Below are 25,150 nucleotides of genomic sequence, written 5' to 3'. Positions count from 1 at the left end.
CTTGATCTAAGAGTGCTTCTATCACAGAGTATAAAGGAAAAGATACTTATACAGCTCTACAGTGTTTTTCAGGTAAATTCCTGGAGCACCTCTACTGCCCTATTGCATACCTTGTGAAATAAGAATGTGGTCAGTTAGGTCATAGTTTAATACAGTAACATGGGAAATGTGGAAGTAACCAGGGAAAAGTGTTAGTTAATATTTCAGACCACTTTGGAGACTAAATTCTGCTCTTATCATTTTTATATTTTCTCTTAACATAGCCCACTGAGACAGTGATTTTCAGAGGAAGATATCCTTGGATTGAAATCTAAGAAATGATCAAGAGCAATATTATTAGCGTATACTAATATAATGAAATCTAGTTGTTTTCTCAGAAAGACCTTATCACTTGCCTATTTCAAATTCAGGACTGGTTCAATAGCTGGGATACAATGTCATAGCTTAACTGTCAATGAAGCTACACTGCACAATACAAGTTGAAGATCTGGTCTATTGTATTTAGTGCTAATGAAAAGCATCGAATCAACAGTGTTGGCTAGTGAAACCTATTCAGGCAAAAACCAGACATAAATGAGAATAATGTAAGTCAGTGTAAGTTCTCTTGTGATGCCCTGTATATCTATGTCAAACCTGACCTGGAAGAATCTCTAAGGATATTTGTGTTTATTTGGCCTTTCAAAAAAATTTCGTATATTTTGCCTTATTATAAATGTTAACATTTGCTTCAGCTCTTAAGTATGAATTCATATGCAGCATAGATGCATGTGGGTCTATAGATAGGTGAGATGTTAGAAGGTGGTTCATCCTTGTACAGTGATCTTAGGCAAAGAGCACTTTACCAACCAAATCCCATGTAAGAGATGTTAACAAGGTTTACAGGCACCTAACATAGGATGGTTATCAATAGTGTAGGCTTTGGAAAATTGCACTTAGGGCCACTTAAAGATATCCCCAGAGAAAAAAAAAAATCAAGGCTCATTGACGCTCATGATATAGTAATTTCTTTTAAGAATATGTGACGTGTGTATATATATATATGTATGTATGTATATATATGTATAGTTGCCAATATATGAAGTTCCAAGTACTGAGATACATTGTTTTGTTAGAAATAGTCTAAAGCCTTCATATTGAACCCTGCACACAATTGTTATCTCTGCTTGCACATGATTAATAACTCCTGGCAGCATAAAGCAGATGCTTTGCTGGTGGTTTGGTAAACTATGTAGGATGGCACAGTTAAATAAAGGAGAAACATAATAAATGAGAAGCTACTAGGATCACAAAGGTATCATTTTTGTTTATTTAATTTGATGAAAATAAAAATGAAAACCCCTCACAAATACAAGAAATCCCATGTTCAGGCACCACTTCCAAACACACAAAAAATCCCCTCCCCTCCAATACCACTTTAAATTATTTATATTGAGCATTCCAGAAGAATACATAGGGCAGTTACACAAACTTCCATGTTTGGTATCAAATACTTCAGAACGGTAAGCAGTGTTAGTAACCAGGGTTAATCTACAGGTTGTTGCTCTCTACAACCAAAAATATAACATTAAAAATAATAAATAAATAAATAAAAGGAAAAAAAAATGTTCACTTTATCTATAGACAAAAGTGAAATTTGTATATTGCAATTAATTGACTAGATGGGGGTACAAGATTCCAGCTGAGATAATGTAGATTATATTGATAAAATATTGTGAACGCTGATCATAAAAGCAGTTATTTAATTGAAATATCCAATTGTTATTTTTCTGGGCACAATTCTTTATTTTTTTTCTATATAGCTTTTTGTTTTGAAGTGAATAAATATGCATCTACTCAGAAATGGTTTCTACATATTTAAATGGTACAGTTCAAATATCATTGAATATTCTTTTTCCACACTTCCCAAAATGAGTGCTCATTCAAATCAGATATTATGAAAACCCAATGACTAATCCTAAATTCAGGTGTACTACCACTCAGGGTAGGCAGATTGCTAGTTGATCATGCTAAGATGCTCCCTTATCCATTATTGGATCTGAAAAAGAGGAGGATTAAGAATTATCTGACTTCTCAGTTAATGTGCAAATCATCTAAAAGCTCAGCTTAGAAAGGTCTTAGAAAGCAGAACAGCACTAAAATAATAATGTCTTAAGAATTTTTAATAATATAAATGTGCCATATCACATTTTTAGTGTGAAAATAGTTTTATGGTTTAGATCTCAGATGGTCTTTTATCTTTCTCTTCCTGTTTTTGTAATTATGTATGAAAATCCTATAACTATTTTTAATTAAAATTTTCTTTATTGCAGTTAGGAGTTTTCATTTGGGACAAACTCACAGCACTGAAATTTAGTTTAAATCATGTTTCTTTCAGGCAAGAATAGAAAACAATTTGATAACTATCTTTAGAAATAAGCATTAATATTAATACATCTACTTTTAACAAAACAGGAGGGAAGGAAAAGTGTAGCTCAGGAAATATAGTTCTATCTCTGCAGGGTTTTTCTGTGATACTTGTTTCTAGTATCTTTCTCTGCTCTTGGTTATCGTGAACAAACTCTTCATTGAAAATATTAAAATACTGGTTTTCTATATTTTCAAGTGACAGGAGAGTCCAGGAACCTGAAGTCATCTCTTAATGTTCTGTCTTTGCATTTTTAGGCTAGTTCTTTTGTTTGCTATAGCAATATTTGTTTTATCATTGTTATCATTCCAATATGTATACTTGCCTTTCAAAATCTGTAAAAAGTATTTAAAAAGAAAAGAGAAAATGCTAGTATTTCAAAACCCTATTATAATGCATTTTCAAATATGTCAGACACATCTTTGTTAAAATTAAACCAAGGATTGGTTTTGAGCGAATAGCCCTATATCCTTACAGATGCTGTGGATGGATGCATCTAAGCTGCTTATTATATTGATGGGTTTTGCTGCTCTGCAGCAAATGAAAACAGGCAGCTGCTTCCTCCATCAAAGCAAAAAGCAGCCTGAGTTTTTATTAAACGAGTGTTCATTTCTTCTATTGCCAAAATTCTTACACAAAACAAAAGAGCAGTTTTAGCACATTATTGCTTAACTAGACATGAACAACTGACAGCAAGTGATAAGCCTGTCTGCTTTTCACAACTGGTAATCATTTTTGGAATAGATGTTTTAATATAGTTGAATATAAAATTTTGTAATTTACATCTACAATGGTACATAAATTTATAGATCCATTTTTTTGCAGGAGAATGAAGGCTATAATCACAAAAGGTTTGTTCCAGTGTTGTTTAATTTTTAATAACTATTTGAAAACTAGGTAAAAAAAAACACACACACACAACACAATCAAATTCATTCATTTGAAAAACAGGATGCCAAAGACAATCATACAAGTAGATTTGTACAGTTTGACAATTTTTATTTTGGAAGAGATATGTGTACATTTACAGCTTTGACTTCTTACTGTATTTCCACATCAGTTCCACCGAGCCTCCTAAGTTTGTGCTCTAAAAGAAATTTGCAGATTGCAAACCATCATGTTTCTCTCCTAGTCATGAATAATAATGAGAATGAAAGTGAGAGATACAGCACTGAGGCCATTTCGCCTAGGCTGAAGATCCCAGCCAGTGCTTATACATATTTTCCAATGATCTGAATATCATAAATTCTGTTTTAGATTGAAAGAGAGACAAGAGTTTCTATAAAATATATGTGCATAGAAAAGAATCGTGAGATGTGTTTCTCTCTTTATCTTCTATTTTTTTTCTAGTGTTCTTGTACCTATTGAAACTCACTTATAGCAATCCTGCTGTTGAAAAGTAAGCTAGCCATTCTCCCTGACAGAAATTGTTCCTCTTCACCGGATTTGAAAGGTGGTTTGCCATATGCTAGAGTCAGGTGCAATAAGGCTCAGGTGTTAGGTACCACTGCTAAGGCTATTAAATACTTTCCTTTTCTTTGCACTGTACATATTTATCGATGAAGTTTCTCACTTGCAAATACATTTTGGATACATTTCAGAATGCATTCAGAGTTTCGGATTAGACGATTGGACTTTCAAAACAGGTTAGCTCTTATGTTAACGCTTGAAGTGGCCAAGCATCCAGAAGGAAATAGTGCTCTGTGACTGTTCTCCTTTTGAAAATAAGCTCCCAAACTGAGTTTTGACCTCTACTGGAAAATTGTTTTATAATTATGTGCACACCATATGCAAGCAATTTGGTGAAGATGACCCTTCTTTTATCTGCCTGTGCTGTAGATTGGTGTAAAGTTAAACATGAGGATACAAGTTTGAAAATGGGGTTTCACTGTACTGCAGATACAATGACAAGTTTAAATGTTGGTGTTTTTATTTTGTTCTCACTTATTAATTAATTTCATTTCTTCATTTTTTTTTTTCTAAAGTGAGCAGACTCTCGTCATTATATTAGTATGAAAGCCATTTTCTATGGAAGGTTTTCACTCTTCTATGCTTAGATTTTATGGCAGCTAAAAAGTTGAATATTTATGGTAATAGTGCCTTGTTATGTATGTTTGTGTTTTTTAGACTCAAAAAACCTTAGATGGGATTTTAGGTAACCTGGACTGATGACCATCCTTTCATCTGTTTCAGGTTTTACATGCTAAATGAATGAAAATAAATCCTTTACTTATTGTCTATATTAAGCAATGTTTCTTTGATAAAATTACATTGATAAGGGATTTGAGGCATGGAATTTGATGAAAGTTGAGAGCTAGATGTATTTATGAGAGCTATCTGTGCATCATAACTAACTACAGCAGTACAATTAATTACAAGTAGTCTTTACTCAAGCAATTACCCAAATTAGGACAATCATGCTTTATGTTACCAATGAGGTGGCAGACATATGATGTGCACCCACTTTTGCACTTGAATTGTACTATCCATAACTCCATATTTTTTCTTCCACTTGGAAGTGAATTTTAATGTTCCATTAATTGAAGGGCTCATGATATTGGTTGGAGCCTTGTTTTGAATTTTTCTTCAAATTATTGTGCTGTTGAACCATGATTCACCTGCTCTCTCACTTATCCAAGACCTCCAGCAGGTATACCATACTTCTTGGTGGTGGTGATGCACACAAAAACTAACCAGAGTGAAATCATCAGACTTATGTTCTCTTGTGACCTAAACATGGGACATAATCAGTAGAAAATAAGGTTTCATACTGTAAAATGAAGGTCATATCTGTACTACAGTAGGAGTTTCTGCTTTTCACAAACAATGTAGCTTGGTCGTGAAGGATAATGAATCCTGAAGGTCAAAAGACAATTCTTTATTGTTCAGTAAAATTGGTGCTACTTCTGTTGAGATGTTATTAATCTCTTTGCCCATAATGCTTTTTATTTTTTTATTATTTTTTTTTTCCTCCTGATTTGGTGAACATTAAAGCAAATAAGATGATTTCATGTAGTCAGGACAACATGGAAAAAAATTGAAACAATTGAAAGAGTTTTTTGAGTGTATTCAACTGAGGAAAAAGGTTGACTTTTCAAATGTAAACTGGTTTTGCACTTAAGGGTTAAGTTTTACTTGAAATTTCAAGTGAATAGGAAGATGTTGCATAGCTTGATAGTGCAAATAAAAGATAAACTTTGATAAAATAATGTTTTGAGATCAGACATCTGTACATGTGGCCATGTGAAGTGCTAGGAAAAAGTGACAAAGAAAACTTGCCATTTGGCCTGGCTTGGAAAGAGACTTATTAATCTCCTAGCAAAAGTGAAGCATTTGTAGGACAGCTTTTTACCTTCTACTCAGAGCTTCAAGGGATAGTTCACCTGTCACCTCCAGTTGTGCCTTTGTTTGCTGTATATAGCAGTGGCAGACAGTAGAGCAGAGTTGCACTAATCTTGTGCTATGCCAATTAAAGTAATCAGCAGCTACTGTGACTTCTTTGTACCTATGAAGCAGTGCAGAGACCTAATGGCTCCAAAATCAAATGTCTTCATTAAAAAGACAATGTCTCAAAATTCTCAGCACTCTACCAGTGCTGAAAATTTTTAATAACATGCCATTCATTAACAACTTTACATCAGGTCTCAGTATTTGCTATTCAAATATATGGTGTCATTCTTTAAAATTTGCATTAAAAGCCATAGAGGAGAAGGAGTAATTTGTTGTTGTTGTTGTTTAATACTTGATAATTTATTTTTATTACAAAATTTTCTGTTATGTCACACATAATTCATCATCTATAAAGTAGTAGTGGACTGAATAGCATGGAAAAAAACAACCAACAGATTTTTTTTGTAACTATTGAGCAGTGATGCTCCACCTGATGATTACAACAAAGCATCTGCAGAAGCAGTCTACGTGTGATATTGTCCACGTGAGTCAAAGGTTGCTTTAAAGAACTGTTGTGCCATGCTAAAACAGATGAACCTGATTTATGTGTTCTTAACATTATTGTGCGATTTTAATTTTAGTGTTTTTCCTCTGTAGGAAAAGTTTGGGTGTGGTTTTTGTTTGTTTGTTGGTTTGCTTGTTTTTTGTTAAATCATACCTCAAGGATTTTGAATGACCAAGGCTTTCTTTGAATGACCTTTATCCTTGGCCTTCCTGTAATTTCATTTGGTGTGCTTAAGTAGCTTATTCTGCCTCTGTCTCCTGGGGTGGAAATTCATGATGTCATCAAGTTCTTGTGAGGTAGACTCCATTATTGTGGTGAGGTGTTATGATATGGTGATAAGCACTACAGAAATGCCTGCATTTTGTACGTGTCTGCATATATAATATTTCATTATCTATCATCACACTAATTTATTTAGCAATGATGTTTTTCTAACATTACCACCATAGTAAGTACCATGAAGCAGTCTGGAAGTAGACATCATCATTTTTTGGCACATTTATAAATGGAATAGTAATACACTTCATGGAGCACTGGATCTCCTACTGCATCCTAATGGTGAAAAGATACCTGCTGAGACATGAAATGCTGGAAGGCATTGTTCTGTGAGCACTGTCTCTCTCCCATATCTTCAGACATGCCACATCACAGTCCTTCTTGAGGCTGTCCTTTAAATTCCAGCACAACTTAGATTTTTTGTTTCAATAAATATTCCAATGCTTTGTGGCAACTCTTCCCTGTTTTCACATCATAGGTGACAAGGTGGTAAAGATTTTTAAAACCTCCAGCAAATTTTGTGAAGTATTTATTTTTGCAAAATGAAACTCTTGGTTTGCTCTGTTTCCTTTCAGAGTGAGATTTGTAGCCCTGCTGTCTAGGTCTTTTAGTATATTTATAGCCTTTTAAATACAAATGCCATTTGGGGGCCTTTTGACATTCTTTTGCCTATACATGTGTAAATAATTGACCATTGTGTGTAAGTAATTGCACATGCAAATAGGTACCCATCCAATGTTGGGTATTTATAATCAAATTCACAATTCAAAATATGAACAATTTTATTTTGAATATCAAAGAATTGTAGCAGATTATTATTAATATCATATTTATTATATTGCATGTTCACAAGAAACTTAATGCATATATATATCTGTATATGTTTGCGGAAAATAAATTATGCTTTTAAAATTTCGCAGTAGTTGTTCACTCAGGAATTGCTGCATTTCTGCATGAGAGCTGAGCATTTTTCAACAGAAGCAGAACTATCTTATACTTCAAAATGTAGGTCATTGTGTTGGTAAAATGTAGGTCAGAGTGCAGGGGAAGAGGACAGCATGCAAACTCCTCCACATGCATCTTTAAGCTTATCCCTGTTTTGAAGGCAAAGAGGCTTACCTACCTGTTCAAGCAAGAGAAGCTTTTCCTTTTACTAAAATTAACGCAGGTATTCTTGCTGCTGGCATCTTGGCTTAGCTGTAAGCTCTGTGTGCATCCCCACTTGAGACCTGTGCTTGTGAAAGACCTTCTGACTCCTGCTTCTTTAGCTGCCAGCCACTCGTATCATAGCTGAGGTGATACCTTCTTTCCTATGGAGAGGAGAGAAGAGTCATGTACGTCACCAGCATCTGCCTAAAGAAAAGCCTCATCTTTCCAACTCTCAGCATAGAGCTATCTAATATACCTGCAAGTTCAGCTGGTATCAACATTTTAATGGGAGCAGGGGTAAGAACAGTGACCCCTCATAAAAGATTTAGCAGCACCATTCAAAGTGCCCTTTCAATAATAACCGTAGAAAAATGAGGGACATTTGACTGTGGGTACTGAAAACTCAGACGTTGAAGGATTTTGCTGCAATTGACAAGTGTTTTTAAAATCCACTCGGTCTAGAAGTTTGCTATAAAAGAGTTTAGGTTTTCATTTCTATTTATTTATTTATTAAATTTATTTATTTATTTATTGTGTGTGTGTGTGTAATGTGAGGTGTGAAGTATTATAGATGTATTAAATTAACCATGTCTTTACTAAATATTCAAAAAAAAAAAAAAACAACACTTTTATTGCTTGAGTATACACCAGTCACTGCAAACTGAAACATTATTTATATCATACATGAAAATATTTAAACAGTTATTATATTTATTGCAAAATCTGTCATTTTAACATATTTTAATACTCAAAAGCCTTGAAATAGTCAAAAGGGAGATGGAAAATCCTGTACAATTCTTAGTGTATGTTTCTTTGAAAAATGGGTAATCGTGTGTGAATATTTTATTTTAACCCTTACCAATCTGAACAAAATAACACATTTGCAAAAATCAAATCAACCGAACTGGGAATGAACAGGACAAATAACAGTAGTGCTTTAGTGTTTTTGTCATGTGTAAGAATCATCAGTCTGTTTTTATTATTATTATTATTGTTTTGTTTGCCTGTTTGTTTTTGTTTTTACCTTTAAGATCTTTGTCATACCAAAGTTATATGCAAAGTTTTGACCAAATACTTGCTTCACCTGCATGCAGACAACATATTCATAAATTTTCATCATTCATCACTGTAAGGGTTGTTCAGAGTACTTACTGGATGGACAGGAAGAATTATATATTTAAGGGTTACAATCAGGCTGTAAGTGATTTAAAAAGAAGACAGTTTTTCTCCCCAAATTCTGCTTCTATTAAATATGATGTTTTTAAAGTCTCTGGAGAAGAAACAATTATAAAAAATGGTCTAAAGATACTAAGCTGCATGGAATTCAATTTACTTGTCCATAAACATCTAAAGGATGCTCCCAAATGTCTGTTTTTAAGTTTACTGAAACCACTGAAGTGTCTACAGTTTATAATATTAAGTCAGGCTTCTGTCATATTGCTTATAATGCTATGTATGGTGGGGGGAAGCTAACCCTACTTTTGACCTGTGGGTAGACACGTACACACGTTTTTTCATTGCTAAGCAACAACAGATGGAAAACACATACAACTGTAATTTGGCTGCATATGCCTTTGATTCATCCTCCCTTAACTTTGGGAACCTATCTCGAGTGCCTGAATACAAGTCTCTTTTTCCCAGGCTTCTCCAGTGGTGGAGACAGATGCCTGCAGGAGAGCGTTTGAGCCCCACAGAACTGCACTGCCCTCTCCGTGGGCTGCAGTGCTTCAGTTAGGTTGTTCAAGTTGGGTGGGAAGCTGGTCCAATGTGGTGGCGAGTTTCATGAGTGAAAATTATTGAAAATGTAAACTTGCAAGGATGCCTCAAAATATTTGCCAGGGTTGGGAATGATCAGCATAAGTTTTATAATAGAAGCTTATAAAGTCATGAATAATATGAAAGAGCTGAAAAGAGCATGATTGCTCTGTCTGTTCCCATATGAGAACTGTAGTCTCAAATGGAAATGACAGGGAGGCAAGTACAAAACAAGAGAGAGGAGATGCGTCTTTATACAGACAGCACAGTAAAACTGTGGTGCTTTCTGCCACAGGACGTTGTAGCTATAAAAGTTTGCAAAGTCCAAAGAACAATCAAAAAATACTTTGGTGACTTTAAAAAAGAACTTATGAGTTGTGGCTCAAGAAGCTGCTGAGGAGGAGAGGAGAGTTGACTAGAAATTATGCTGTGTTATTGCCTTCATCATGTACTCACCCTTAGCATGTGCTGCTGATCAGTGCTCCTTAGGGTCAGACTGATAGCTGACCTAACAAAAGCTAAGAGGCCTCCTGAGAAAAGAAGCTAAATAAAAAGGAACAGGGAAGAAATGAAATGACTACAGAAGTCAACGAGTGAAAAAGGAGGGGGCTCTCATTCACTGTTAGAGACAGGCTGCAAGGCAAGGTGGACTTTGAATCTGGCCTGAAAAAGACAGATTGATGTTCATGTGGATGCCCCAATGTCAGGTTTTTTAGAATTAAATTATGTGTAACATTTAAAGTCTTGACAATAGTATATATATGCATGTGTGTGGGTGTACCAGGAGGAAATCTATGAAATATTCAGCTCCAAAGCTTAGAATCAGAAATCAGCCATTAAAAATAATATTTTTTTTATTTATTCCATGGTACTTTGGCAAGCTTTAAAAGTGAAACAGTTGGCTGGGAACTGCAAATGATAATACATATTCAAAAATATTTTAGACAAAAAAAAAATCTGTTCTAAGAATGTGAATATCTTTTGTGTTACAGGTCTCTGGCCAGCTGAAGAAGTACTGGCTTACTACTGCCTAAAGCACAATGAAATATTCAGGTACAGAGTTGAACATAAAAAGATATTTTCCAATCTATTAGTTTTATTGTATCTGCATGGTAAAGATTGCTATGATTTAAACCTTCAGATTAAATTTAAAATGTTCAAGGTGAAAGCATGTTGCTCTTAACAAAGAATTCTGAGCTGCCTTTGGGTACTAATATTGCACAGCAAGCTTTCTGCTATATGTCAAAGACTTTTGATTTCCACTCAAGGCGTTTTATTTCACTTTGATTTTTGGGAAACAAAAGTGAAGCTCCAATCGATCAGTACTGATTGTGAAGGTCAGGAAAAATAAAAGACATTCTTTAAACTGACATCTGTTGCAAAAGGAAGAAAAATATTGCCTGATAGAGTACATAATAATCCCTGCATACAGTGATGGAGGAAGTGATGGAGGAATTTGCACCTGTATTTAAGCTTTATGAAACATATTGAGACATACTGCACTTGTATGTTTTTTTGTTTGTTTGTTTTTGGCTTTTTGTTTGTTTTTTTTTTGTTTGTTTGTTTGTTTGTTTTTTGTTTGTTTGTTTGGTTGGTTTTCCCCACGTATTTTCTAAACTCGTAGAAGACGGGTATCAAGCATCCAATAGGAATGCTGAAAGATAAAATCTATCCTGCATCCTGTCTCCTCCCCCTTGAGTATACAAAGCCTTGCGCTTGGAAATCCTTGAAGTTTCATTGTCCAGGTGGATGAGTGGGGCATAAGAAAAACTGTAGCAACACTCCATTTGCAGGTATAAATTCTGTTCTGAGCAAAGCTACAATGCTAATACCAAGTAAATCACCCTGGAGTATAAAAAAGCCCCTCTCTCTGTGTACATATGGTGTCGGGAGAATAAGGAAGACCAAGGAGCTTCAATCTGTTAGCTGCTGCCCCTTGCACCAAACCTGAGCCAATTCCTGCAGTTTGCTGACTCCTATCTGAATCCAAAGGCTTAGTGCTAAAGCATACCCTGGTCTATACAGCCTTATTTCTACTCCAGCAGCCACATGAATGAAGCACACCCCATCAGAAGAGCCAGCTAAGGCACCTCTTTACTTCACTTCTGCTGCTATATTAACTATCCCATTAGTGCTTTACCATCCCAGCACACATAGCAGCTTATACACTCTACTTGCCTTCAGAGGCTCCTTGCAGGAAAACTCCTGGTGGTTGTCGCTAAAGTGTCTTTGGGTATCCAGACCTGGTTACTCAGAGATGGTGATCAAACTTCCATGGAGGAAATGGGCAGTTTCACCTCCTGAGTCCTCAGGATTCTGCCCTCTTAACAGCACACCCAGAACAGTGTTTCTTATTTTAATTCTCATTGATAAATGTCACTAAATATTGCCAGCATAGGAACGTTGCACTAGAATAAATGATTTATGTGTGTAAATATACGTGTCTGTGTGTATATGTATACATACAGTCACACATATATTACATACATACATATTTGGTTCAAAATGCACCAGAAATCCCACACTGGATACTTTCTGTGTTTATTTTGATAAATGTGACAGTGCCTCCTAAGTACTGTAATATAACCTTATGTACCTAAATAAAAAAATGCATAAAGTATGGTTAGGAAGAATCAAAATTTATGTGAGGAGAAACTTAGAATCATTCTATTATAAACCACAAGCTGCAGATTTCCCACAATCTGTTTTGAATTCTCATTGGGTTTAGATACAGCTTGTTCCTCCAAACTACCTTCTCCTCATTTCCATTAAATAGGACAAATAGACTTTTTGTAAAGGAAATTTGCAGTCTTAGGAAAGTAAATCTATACTACCCAGACAGTGAGCATTATTATATTGTCATACAGCCTAGCCCAGTGGCCTCAGTACACTGAATGTACACTGAAGTGGCATCTGAGATGCCCAGCGTAGGGTAAGTGGTGAAGTAATACTTTCTCACAGAAGTAGTTTTAAAAACATTGGTGTTTTAGGTCAGAAAAAAGGTGCACCAAAAAATCTGCTTAGCTGAAATTCCACTTTCTGCCTGTCAGAAATATTTCAATGGAAATGCTTCTGGCAGCTGTATCAGTTGGCATAGGTTTAGCTCTAAAGCCGCTGTGCTCTTGAACTGAGGCTCTGCCTTGCCCTAAATGCTGCTTCACGCGGTTTTCGGCGCTCGGTAAGCATCCCTCCCTCCTCCCCTCCTGGGGCAGGCGGTGGCTGTGGAGAACATTCTTTATGGCTCCCCCTGCAAGCCCCTGTCCGGCACACTCTCTGCACCAAATTATATTTCACTTGCACGTCTTAATAACCATGCTCTGAGCTAAAAGCAACATTTTAAACCAGGTATTCAACCCTACAGTTGGGCTCAGTTTAGACTCTTGACACTAACTTCATTTAGTTTTCTGTGGCTTAACTGCTTGCAGTTCCCATCGTTGTTCATAACAGTATTGTTTGTAGGTCACTTGCAGTTTTAAGTGCTAATTGAAGGATCGGATTTCTTCATGGGTAATTGTTTTGTGGTATATATTGTGTTTTAGAATTTCCCTTTTTTAATATCAAAAGGCTTTCAGTCATAACTACATAGAGTGATATATAAATAATATTAATTTCTCCATTTACTTCTCTAACTGTTTTTGCAAGAATGAATGTGGATTAACATTGTTATCCTTTCCTAACAATTATCTTTCGCTACTCTAGCTAGTTTAGTTCTAAAAGACAGAGCCATTGACAAGGGAAAAAAGGGAACCTTCTCAGATTTTTCAGCTCAGCGGTGGTAATGTTGCACTGAACACTAATGAGGGAACCCCCACTGATTTGCCTGCTTTGTGACTTTTCTATTTCATAATTATTTTTAAAACGCAAAACGACATGAGGTAGCCTAGTCATGTCTCTACAACTTCCTGGTAGCTCCGTTCTTACTGCAGATGGCAATTTGTTCTTGTAACATATATGTCTCTCTGACCATTTTCATCTAATTTGTATGGGTTCTACCATTTCCTTTCTCTCTTTCAGGGACCTTGCTGTGTGTGAGCTAGGGGGTGGCATGACATGCTTGGCTGGGCTCATGGTAGGTCTTTTCTCAATTCCAACCCCATTCAGAGGAAGAAACAAAAGGAAAAATGTTCCAGTGCCTCCAACTGCTGGGTCAGAGAACTGTCAACAGCCTCAGCTGCGGTCAAGCTGCAGAGTCTTGAGAGACCTTCTAGATTGACTTGCTTTCGTATCATATTGATTTTATGGTTGCCTCGATGAGCAGAAACATTTTACCTCCGTGTAGTCAATATCTCTTGTTGTGACATTCCAGGCCACGTACGGTCTGTCTTTCATTGCCATAGCTGAAACATTTTTTTTTTCAGATTATAGTCCCATTTGCTAAGATACAGGAATAGCCTGGCGAATCACAGTTGGAGCACCATGATATAGCTGCTAATGTTTTGCCTGCATTATTACACCAACAAACATGATCCAGAGCTCTCGGTAATTAGATTCTTTTGAATTAGATTGGCCATTCAGGAGAGTCGTTCACCATTCTCTGGGTTCTGAGTCATGTATTCAGGAGATATTATGTAGCAGTGCAGTGCATTAGACAAGTTTTTATGTCTCTACAAATAAAAGCATATTGTTACACTGATTGGCATTTGACAAACCTGTCGCTCTTATACAATGTGTCGAGGTTACAGCCCAATGTGCGAGCATGTCAAAGCTCACAAAAAAATTACCCTTACAAAGCCATCTGCCTGCAATGCAAAGTTATATGAAGGGCATCAGGCAGTCAGACAGAAGCAAGCTGAAAGGCAGAGTGACAGCCTTGTATGATGGCTCTACTAGATAAACAGAAGCCCGCAAATGAAAGCCTCTCAGAATACCATCATCCGCTGTCACAATGCAATTACGGAACAGAATGATAGCAAGATAGAGGCTCCCGCAAATGGAATGATAAAAGTATTGACTGATTTGATTGAATGATTAAAATAATGCAGACATAAAATGAAAAAAGATTGAAGATTGTTACAGAGAAATAGGTGAGGAAGCATGATACTGAAGGCTTGTCACTCCTGTCTTCACTTCCACACAGACAAGCATATTTGCTCATTGTTTGCTGTGCTCTTTTTTTCAGGTTGCTATTTCTGCAGATGTCAAAGAAGTTCTGTTAACTGATGGAAATGAAAAGGCCATCAAAAGTATCCTTATTCAGATAGAAAACTGGTTTGTTGTGTTCATTCCTTTTTACTGGCTGAGTAACAATCGATATAAAGACAGACGGCATGGGGTATATTAAGAAAAAGTCCCCACATAAGTAATTAAAAAATAGATGTAAAATGTTTTGAACAGAGCTGCAGCTTCCCTCATAAGAAATTCCACATTTTCTTCTTTAGTTAAAAATATACATGTCGGTATAGAGCAAGTACAGTAGTAAATATTTGCCTTATGGTTGAGTGCTGAAAGATTCCTTGTGTGTAAGCTGCACATTACAGGAGGTATAGCAGTGAATCAAATCATTAGCTCCCCTTCCCATAGTCATTTTGCAAAAGAAACTAGGTTTGTGGGTGTGGTTTCTTTCTTTCTTTCTTTCTTTTTTTTTTTTTTTTTTGCTTTCAGATATTCACCTCTTAAAAATGCATAGTATTTGTATACTGTCATAGTATATTTTGAAATGCATAGTTTCATTATTGCTACAAAGTTATAACTGCCTACCAATTATCCATTTAGTGTGCTTAAACAATTAGCAATTTAACATTATTTCTCTTGATGAAAGAAAGATTACAAAACTCCTCTGTCCCTTGTAAAAAGTATTTTACTATATTTCTTATATTATTTTAGTAGAATAAATTGCTATTATACCCTTCTAGTATGAACACACAGTTCAGAAAATTGAACTGTACTTTGGCTAAGCGAGAAAATGAGTGAGCATAATTTGTGGCCACATTAAATATCAGCACAGAACAAGAACAGATATATATAGGGAATATTAATAGCCCTTAGAAACTGAGAGGGAAAAAATGGAAGGTATCTATTTGCTTTTGTTCCTTGGTAATATTTCCATTTGCATGTTAAGCCAGCCTAGTTTTTCATGTTTTGGCCCCTACATCATCAAAATTGTTTAGATTTTATTTTGTTTGTTTGTTTGTTTGTTTTTGTCTTGTTTTGTTTTGTTTTTGTTTTTTTTAATGAATTTGAAAGCTAACATAATGAGTACTTAAGGAAAAAAAAAGTTAAAGAATGTTGTGGATTAGGAAAATGGCAATTGCTTATGACTGTTTAATCAAGAGACATAGCAGTGAAATGGTGCATATGTTATGTTTGCTACTACCTCCAAACAGTCAGAGGTAACACAGACAACTATAATTGCTTATACTTTCACAAATTCATGGAAAAAAATAGCCAAACATATCTTTTAAATCTTGAAGGAGTCTTGATGAAAGCTTCCTCTCACTTGAAAATACAAGTTCTCAGTTGTGTTCCAAGGATTCTTATTTTGCTAAAATATAGCTGATTATGCTCATGGGCTGAGGAGGAAGTACTGATTATTCAGTGCATTTTATGCAGTATCATCTCTCCCAGTCTTTCTTATATGTTATTATGAAGATAAAAAATGTAGAAGAAAAGTGTTTCAAAACTAGCTTAACAAAACAAACAGATATTTTATGAAAATATCTGTTATTTAACAAAAGGTCATTTTAACCACAGAAAGCTTCATGTAAGCTCAGTAATCAAGTCTGCACATACCTTGCATAGCAGATTCCACAAACATACCTGAACTTTTTTTGTGATTTAGACGTCTTCCATGGTAAAGAAAATCAGTGAGCACTAGAAATATTCAGCCAGTCTTTGGAAATAAACTAGTTAAAGTACTTTAATTCCTGAAAAAAATATGTTAATATATTCTAATTAGCACACCTTAGTTTTCCACAATATGTTGTAAAATATTTTTTATTTCTGAAAGTCTTGCAAGAAGTCTTCATCTGTATTCACTCAGTGAATCCCTTTCAGAGGAGTGATTGGTGGAAGGCTCTAACAGGAATTTATTTTTCTTTTTTAACATTTGGTGCTCTGAAGGCTCAGCATTCAAAGTGCTTTTATTGTGTTGGATTTTACAATGGGCTTAATATTAGCAGGGTGCCAAAGTGCAGCAGACTAAGAACTTTACAGTGTAGGTGGAATGTATTCTTAAAAGCACACATAATAAATTTTATGTGTTTTATGGACTTCAATAGTAATTTTATGATCTGTTTAATGGTAATTTCTTTTGCATTCTTTTGTATAGTGACCAGCTAGAACAGAAGTTTAGGCTAAATTTAGGTCTGTTTCAGTCACACCAGACTCGCAGGAATCAGTAAGAATTTCTTTGTGTAATTGGGAAGGGTGTTTGGCTTCAAGTGGCATACACCACACATGATGCATTTCTGCTAATTTTTATTATTGCTGGTGATATTTTTTAATTGTTTAGTGTACCAAATTAAATTACTGTAGGATAAAATACTGTTTTCTTGTCTAGATGCTGCTTTTCAGGAACATTGAATGCTTAGTATTGTGATTTTTATGTAGGTATTATACATTAAAATAATCTTGTTTAAAAATTACTGTTTACATCTTCCCTTTAAATTTCTTAGGAAGCTTAAATTACATGCCAGTCATACTATAATATCCAAAAATTACTTTCCAAAAAGTAAAAGTGGTTGTCAACAAAAAAGAAAAAAATCGCTGTCAGAAGCCAGGAAATCACCAAGCAAGCCTGCTAATTATTCTTAATGGGCAAGATGAGCACATTAAGAAACAAATGAATACATCAGTGAAATGTAATTGAAAATCGACCTGGCAATAGTGCATTGCATCTGAGAATCTGCCTTTGTATTATCATCATCATCATAATTATTGTTGTTTTTGTTGTTGTTATCGCTATTCAGTGAGCGTAACAGCCTTGCTTTGTGAAGTCTCAAGCTTTTGAGGATTTGATTTTTCTTTTAGTTTTTGACATTTTTCACATTATTCTTCATTTCATACTGGCACGTGAAGTATTGACTATGTATGTTGTGAATATGTTTATTAGGATATGTTATTGAAATATTAAAAGCTAAAACAATTGATGAACATGTTAATTTAAAATCTTTGTTGTGATTTTAACCACTTCACTGTGAAATACATAGCTATATTTTATATTAATCAGTGCTCTTATGTATGGGGTTTATGGAGGTTTTTAAGTGGATATTATTCTTTAAGTTACTAATCCATTTAAAAGATTTCATTCTAATGCACTCCTTTTGCTTATCAGACAGATTTTAATCAATTAACAGATCATTCATATTGCAAAATCAATTAAACAAAGATGGATGGTCTTGTTTCATTGAAAACTTTATTGTTGACTTACTATGTTTTATCTAAGTTCCTTCATGATCATTTGAATGAAAATAGTATTAAAAAAGAAAAATGTAGATATTTACATTGACTATTAAAGATTTATGTACGCAAAATTATCACATTCACTCCTCTTTGAAATTTTGGGTGGTATTCATCTGGATACAAATTTTCCAGGTTAGGCCATTTCTACAACAAATTCAGCCACGAACATCAACACCTATTTCTCTAGAACACTGGAAGCATCTATACTCAGACACTTCCAAATCCAAGGATGCGGTTCATTTTTACTAAAAAATTGTCTCCTATTTCAGGAAGTCTTGTACCTTCTGCCTTAGCTCTGTTTCACACCATGCAATAGTGACTTGAACTGCTGTCTGAAAGCATCAATAACACAAAACATTGTTGCAGTGCACTATAATGGCCATTAAAATATAGTATATGGATCTTTCAACAGTCCTGGGAAATTTAGGTTAGAAAGGGCATGTTCATCCAGAATGCCTGAAGACATGGGCTTATAAATTATTTTAAAAAGCTAATGTTAACATGGTTACAACAATTATTAATAATTTTGCCCAGTTATGTAATTTAAGTATAGTGTAGCTAATTTCTCAACACTGCTTCTTCTGCTTGTACTATACAACATCATGCTTTGCTCATGGAATTACCTATGCCTTCTTTCTGCTTCACAAGTATTGGCCGTTTCTTACTACTTGCCAATGCATATTTTGGAAAAGATTTTAAAAGCATATCCAAAGTACAGAGATTTGTTTAAAGCACTTCTCTGTCATTCTGTTTCTACTCTTCGGCTTCACAAAATATCAGTTGTCTTTTCTTTCACATTGGTTAGAGGCTTTTCTAAAATAACTTAACTTAAACAGTCAACAGTGTTAGGAAGGCCCATTATGAGATTTCAGCAAAGCAAATAAAAAGATACATTAGTCATTTTTTAAATTAGCCTGACATTAGTGTTCATTTTTCTTAGAAGAGCACTTGCAAAAATGAATTTGACATATTTCCTATACCCTAAATAAGAATGAATGATCTTTGACATCTTTACGAAATTTGTCCCTCTACGATAATTTTTGATATCTGAGAGTGAACTGTTCAAACACGTTCGTACTGGATGCCAGTTAATGTTTTCATAGTTCTTTAGTTACTTGCTACATCCCTTCTTTCCAATGGCTACCCAGAAATGATTGGTTATGAAGGTTATCTTTCCAAGTATCAATTACTGGGCACAGCTCCCTTTGAAACTTTTCACTAACAGCCCTTACTTTGGCCTGCCTATGTGGCTACCTAAATTTATGACCTGATCTTCCAAACTGAAAGAAGCTGAGACATGAAGCTGAGACACTGCTGCCAGTGCCTGTGGTGAAGAAAAGGCATTTATAACTTTGTACTGTCCTTTATGGCAGTAATGTCCAAACCATTCTCTAGAAAACAAATGAACTAGAAACTCCCTTGCCTACAGGTGAAGGTGCTCCCAGTGTTTGCTGGATTTCATCCAGAGAGAGACAGGTACAAAAGTACATACCTTGTGGCAGGACTGGAACTCAAAACCATAAGCCTCTGAAACCTCAGCACTGTGATCCAGTGATACAGTTGAAAGCAGCACAAACTAAAAATTACACATTAAATGAGCATGCCAAGACATTTCTGTTCACCATGGCAGTAATTCTTATAGTTGCTTTTAAATGTATGTAAAATATGGGAAATTTTTTTCAGCTTCCTCTATATCTACAGCACTAGCAATTTTGTAAACGGAAACATAACTCAAGAAACTGGCTGCTCTTGGCTTGGACTGGCGCACGCTTCGTTGGGTTAGAAACTGGCTGGATAGCCGGGCCCAAAGAGTCGTGGTGAATGGAGTCAAGTCCAGTTGGAGGCCAGTCACTAGTGGCATTCCCCAGGGCTCGGTGCTGGGTCCAGTCCTCTTTAATATCTTCATCGATGATCTGGATGAGGGCATTGAGTACACCCTCAGTAAGTTTGCAGATGACACCAAGCTATGTGCGTGTGTCGATCTGCTCGAGGGTAGGAAGGCTCTACAGGAGGATCTGGATAGGCTGCACCGATGGGCTGAGGTCAACTGCATGAAGTTCAACAAGGCCAAGTGCCGGGTCCTGCACCTGGGGCGCAATAACCCCAAGCAGAGCTACAGGCTGGGAGATGAGTGGTTGGAGAGCTGCCAGGCAGAGAAGGACCTGGGAGTGATGGTTGATAGTCAACTGAATATGAGCCAGCAGTGTGCTCAGGTGGCCAAGAAGGCCAACAGCATCCTGGCTTGCATAAGAAACAGTGTGACCAGCAGGGCTAGGGAGGTGATCGTCCCCCTGTACTCAGCTCTGGTGAGGCTGCACCTCGAGTACTGTGTTCAGTTTTGGGCCCCTCGCTACAAGAAGGACATCGAGGTGCTCGAGCAGGTCCAGAGAAGGGCGACGAAGCTGGTGAGGGGCCTGGGGAACAAGTCCTACGAGGAGCGGCTGAGGGAGCTGGGCTTGTTCAGCCTGGAGAAAAGGAGGCTCAGGGGTGACCTTATTGCTCTTTACAGATACCTTAAAGGAGGCTGTAGCGAGGTGGGGGTTGGTCTGTTCTCCCACGTGCCTTGTGACAGGACGAGGGGGAATGGGCTTAAGTTGCGCCAGGGGAGTTTTAGGCTGGATGTTAGGAAGAACTTCTTTACCGAAAGGGTTGTGAGGCATTGGAACAGGCTGCCCAGGGAAGTGGTGGAGTCACCATCCCTGGAAGTCTTCAAAAGACGTTTAGATGTAGAGCTTAGGCATATGGTTTAGTGGGGATTGTTAGCATTAGGTCAGAGGTTGGACTCAATGATCTTGAGGTCTCTTCCCACCTAGAAATTCTGTGATTCTGTGTGATTCTGTGATAAATGAAAGAACGATAGAGGTAGGTAACAAGAGCAAGTGGTTGAGTAGATTTACAGCTGATGTACCAGAGTAGCATTGTAAAATTTATGTGTTTGAGAAGAGTGACTATTAGCACAGTTTAAAGAGGAAATAGATGAAAGACATTATGAAGGTATTAATGATTTAAAAATATTTTGATGATTTTTAATACTGCTCTAGTTTTATGGAAAATTCTTAACAAATATGCTACAGATGTAAGTGACATCATCGCAAGAAACCAAACTGCAGGAATATTTAAGGCTCAGAAAGTGTCAAGCTGGTAAGGTTCTACCAAAGTGCTTTATGCATTCTCATGGAATTGTTTATTTCATGTAAATGTGAAATGTAATCAAAAGTGTGAATATGTGACATTACTGACCCTGACACAGGTATGTATACAGCAGGAGTATGTATCTATCATGTGTTAAGTGATGCAAGACAGAAAGTATTAAAAATATATTTGAATTGCTTTTTATCCTACCAAATAAAGTACAATTAATCTTGGTGACATAACCTCCTTTTTAATTATTTAATTAATTTTAATATACAGAATTTCTCTTCAAACCGTGATTCAGTCCCTGGTTGAAATTAGGCTGCTTGAGAGTCAATATTACCCATTTTACTGAATATGAGGCTTGAAGCAAATGTACCTAAATCACTAGCAGGTTTTATTTTTAAATTTATCTGAGAATTCAGGGTGGCAATGGACGTCACTTGTTCCTGGAGCAGATGTTGTTGGAGCCTCTGATCATCCTGTGTGCATAATCAGTATCGTGTTGCTTGTGTGAGGGTAAATGGGGAGTGTGGGAACCAGGCACAGAGTGTTAGGGCCCTTCTCTACTCTTACTATGTCCTAAAGTGTGGGGCACATTCAGTGTTTTTCTCAAAGTGCACCAGAGCATTGTCTCCAAGTTAGCCCCAAAGGCATGCTTTGGAGGGTGAGCATTGTAGAAGTCCAGAGACTTTGGTTTCAGATAATCTCCAAAGCCTTCCCTGTGACACCCTGTAATTGATGCTACTGATGTTAGCTATTTAACTATTAATTTTATTGGTCTCCAAGTGTGATAGAGACGAGAAACTGCAAAGAATGTGAAATGGGTTAATCTTTTATAATATTTAAAAGTAAATTGTAAAGCTCTTCATATTTATGGCATATGGTTATAAGTAAGAATGTGCTACCTAGTGCTAGTAAGAATGTGCTACTTAGGTGGCTACCTAAGATGAAATAGTGCTTTCTTACTTGTGTCTAAATCTCCTTCTCCTCCTTCCTTCTCCTTCTTACCTTTTTTTTTTTTTTTTAATTGATTCTCATTCTGGAAGAAGGGCTCTCAGTCCTCAGAGAGACAAAAATAAAAGTGAAAAAGGGCTAAAACCAGCAGAATAAGCCTATTAACATAGAGGGCTAAAACAATACAATTTTAATGGCTATCATTCACATCATTTATTCTATGCTTAGCCATACTGTATAGAGAAGTTCTTTTAAGGGAACACTTAGGAAAATTCTGCCTTCATTAGGACATATGTACATATAACTTAGAGATCTGTGCATCCTAATACTTGCCTGCCAAGTAGACAACGGCTACATGGACCCAGGATAAGTCTTTTAGGTTCTGTGTGCTGAACACTTCTTGTGAGAACCTCAGATCTGTGCAGTATATCCATTTAGAAGCTTAGATTTTGTAGATTTCCAATTGCCCTCTGCTTTGTATAAGATTTCAGATTTCATCCCTTGTCAAGACTTCAAACCTGGTCTTTTAGATATCAATCAAAAGCACATTTTCTACCCTGTCTTCATTTACATTTATCTAATGCTTAAGGTCATTTGTGATCATTTGAGTGTATTTCAGCATATGGAATCAGTGAATAATAGATTTCGGCTTCATGCTGTGAAGAAAGATTGTGTTTTTACAAGACATGATGTTGTTTACTGGGTGTTAATAATCACTAATTAATAAACATATCTAGACTTCATGAAATATTGCATTTTAAGGAGTAAAAATGTCAAGTGTTTAACTTAGTGCAATAGCATTTGGGGTCTTATTTGCATTAAAAATAATTAAATCACAAAATAAAGTGAAATACTGTATTGAAGCATAAGGTTCTCATAATAAAAACTTAGTTTGATTTTTAGTTCTACATTCTTAAGGCTTTTGCAAGTTTATTGTAGCATTGTAGATTATTATAAAATAATTGTTATTATGACTGTAATCATCTTGTATTTCTTTATGTCATGCAAATTAATAGTTGATATCTCATATAAAAATTAAGGTTTTGCTTAGGTTAGCTCTTTGTTAACTACTAATAGATGGATCAGTCCTTCAGATTCAGTAATGACGTGATGAAGACAGTAACAAAGTTATTTGATCACTTCTAAAGGCCTTGTAAAAGCTTAAAAGGCTGATGTAATATCTGAAATATTACTGTAACCCTGATTCATTTTACCTACAACCCAAAACCTGGGGTTTGCATAGAAAAAAAGACAAGGACAAGAAACCGTGATGTTTCATAGGGAAGAATGCAACACCAGCTTGCAGTGATATGAGGTGACTTTTTTTTTTTTTTCCTTGATCAGAGCTTGCAGACAAATGAACATGATTTAAGTGATATACGTTAACATTAATTTAATCTGGAGAAAGCTCTACATGTTCCTCACCCTGATGTATCATTTAAACAGTGTCCAGTGCAAAATTATAATATTATAGCATATAAAAAATAATCAACCCTTCTCACTACACCTCCATCTCACTTTGGGATCTTGTACTGTTTTCCTTGCACGTGGAGTAAAAATTATCTGTATGAGACTCAGTTTATGATATTCCTGACATTCAAATCTAGACTTGGAGAATATGCCAAAAAATGTATGGTACAAAAAGAAGCAATCCAGTATCAGCCAAGACATGTTAGATTAAGACAACCTGCCATACATTTATTTATTTAGATTTATACAAAATGCAGTAAATGAACACTTATCTAGCTCTCTGCCAACTCTTGATTATTGTTTAAAAGTACAGTAATGTAAGCCAAACTGGCAGTTTGTCATATTGTGTGTTATAATGTAATAATAGATATTTAGTAAACAGTTTACTTCAGCAATGGCTATACAATTCAAGTTTATTTTTAGATTCCAGGAGTATGTTCAGAATTTTTTGCTAACACTTACTGGAAATAGGTATAGTAATGCCACTAAGTTACTAATAATGACTTGCCATAGAAAAGTGAATTGTTAATATCATGTATAGATTTGATGATTTTATTTTTTTCACATTCTGAAATTGTTCTTGAACCACTTCAATTTTATACCACAACATAGCATACAAGTTATCCTGATAGCATTCTTTGTACCATCATTTCTACTTTGACATGCATTATATCATTGTTTTGAACATGTCCACAAACAATTAAATTAGGAATAACAGTCATAAAATCTCTGCTCTTTTTCTTCCTTTTTCACGTGGAAATCTTCCTGAAGTACAGGTTTATGTTGTAGAATTTTGAAAAATGGTTGTTGTTACAAATGTCACAATGGAAAAGCTTTATCAAAAGAAAGGATTTGCAGTATATTCTAAATGTTATCAGACTCTTTTATTCTTGTCCAACAAGTAGTTTGTTCACCAAGTTCCTTTGTCTGAGAAGATTGGATGTTAAGAAGAAAATTTGTGTACTTACTACTGATATGGGACCTATAAGTTTCAGGCATGAACAACTCTACTGTTTTGCTAAGAGCTGCCCCAGAGAGATTACATTACATTACAATGAGAGAAATGCTTATTACATGATGCACTGTTTGAATTGATTAGTAGTAGTGTATCATACATTCAGGTGATTTTGTAGTCAACATTAGAACTCATACCAGGAAAGTATAAGGAAGTGGCCAAAAGTGACAATTCCTGCTCCTTAAAGGTTAGCAGATGGGTTATCATCTGTTACTGAAAATTTTAGGGTTTCTTACAATTATAAAAATTTACAGGCTTCCTGATTTAAGCCTGATAAGAAAAGAAAAAAGCCTTTCTAAAGACTAAATTACACTCAGCATAATAGTAGGATAAGGTCTCAATGATAGAGCACTACTACATAGTCCTGGTCCCATTCTTATATTAATTTCCTCTTATTCTGTAACTGGTAGCATGTGAATATTTTACATTTAGTTCAGTGTACTTAAGATAAACCAGCTTTCTAACCTTCTTGATTTCAGTGGATCATGTAACAGGTTCTATCACCATAGGACAGCTTTAACAAAGACTCCCTCTATGTTTTCATTCGTCAAATTGATGTTGGTAAATTCAAACTTTTTGAGACATATTTATTGAATTAGTTGTGTTTGTCAGCTTAGTAACCTTAAAGGAATCCCTT

At 35.6% G+C, this 25,150-nt stretch overlaps 1 protein-coding gene across 1 annotated transcript in view; it reads left to right on the top strand.

Moving 5' to 3' along the window:
* Positions 1-25,150, top strand: part of CAMKMT (calmodulin-lysine N-methyltransferase) — a 220,857-nt gene that overhangs the window by 166,280 nt on the left and 29,427 nt on the right. Inside the window, exons 4-7 of the mRNA XM_084285012.1 lie at positions 10,532-10,592; positions 13,554-13,608; positions 14,659-14,722; positions 21,014-21,080. Of these exons, the coding sequence (XP_084141138.1) occupies positions 10,532-10,592; positions 13,554-13,608; positions 14,659-14,722; positions 21,014-21,080 (247 nt within the window). The remainder of the gene's footprint in view (positions 1-10,531; positions 10,593-13,553; positions 13,609-14,658; positions 14,723-21,013; positions 21,081-25,150) is intronic.

The sequence above is a fragment of the Netta rufina genome, assembly GCF_964035555.1.
Source record: "Netta rufina genome assembly, chromosome: 3".
NCBI lineage: Eukaryota > Metazoa > Chordata > Aves > Anseriformes > Anatidae > Netta > Netta rufina.
The sequence above is the reverse complement of the archived record's forward strand: the minus strand, read 5'-3'. Positions and strand labels throughout refer to the sequence as shown.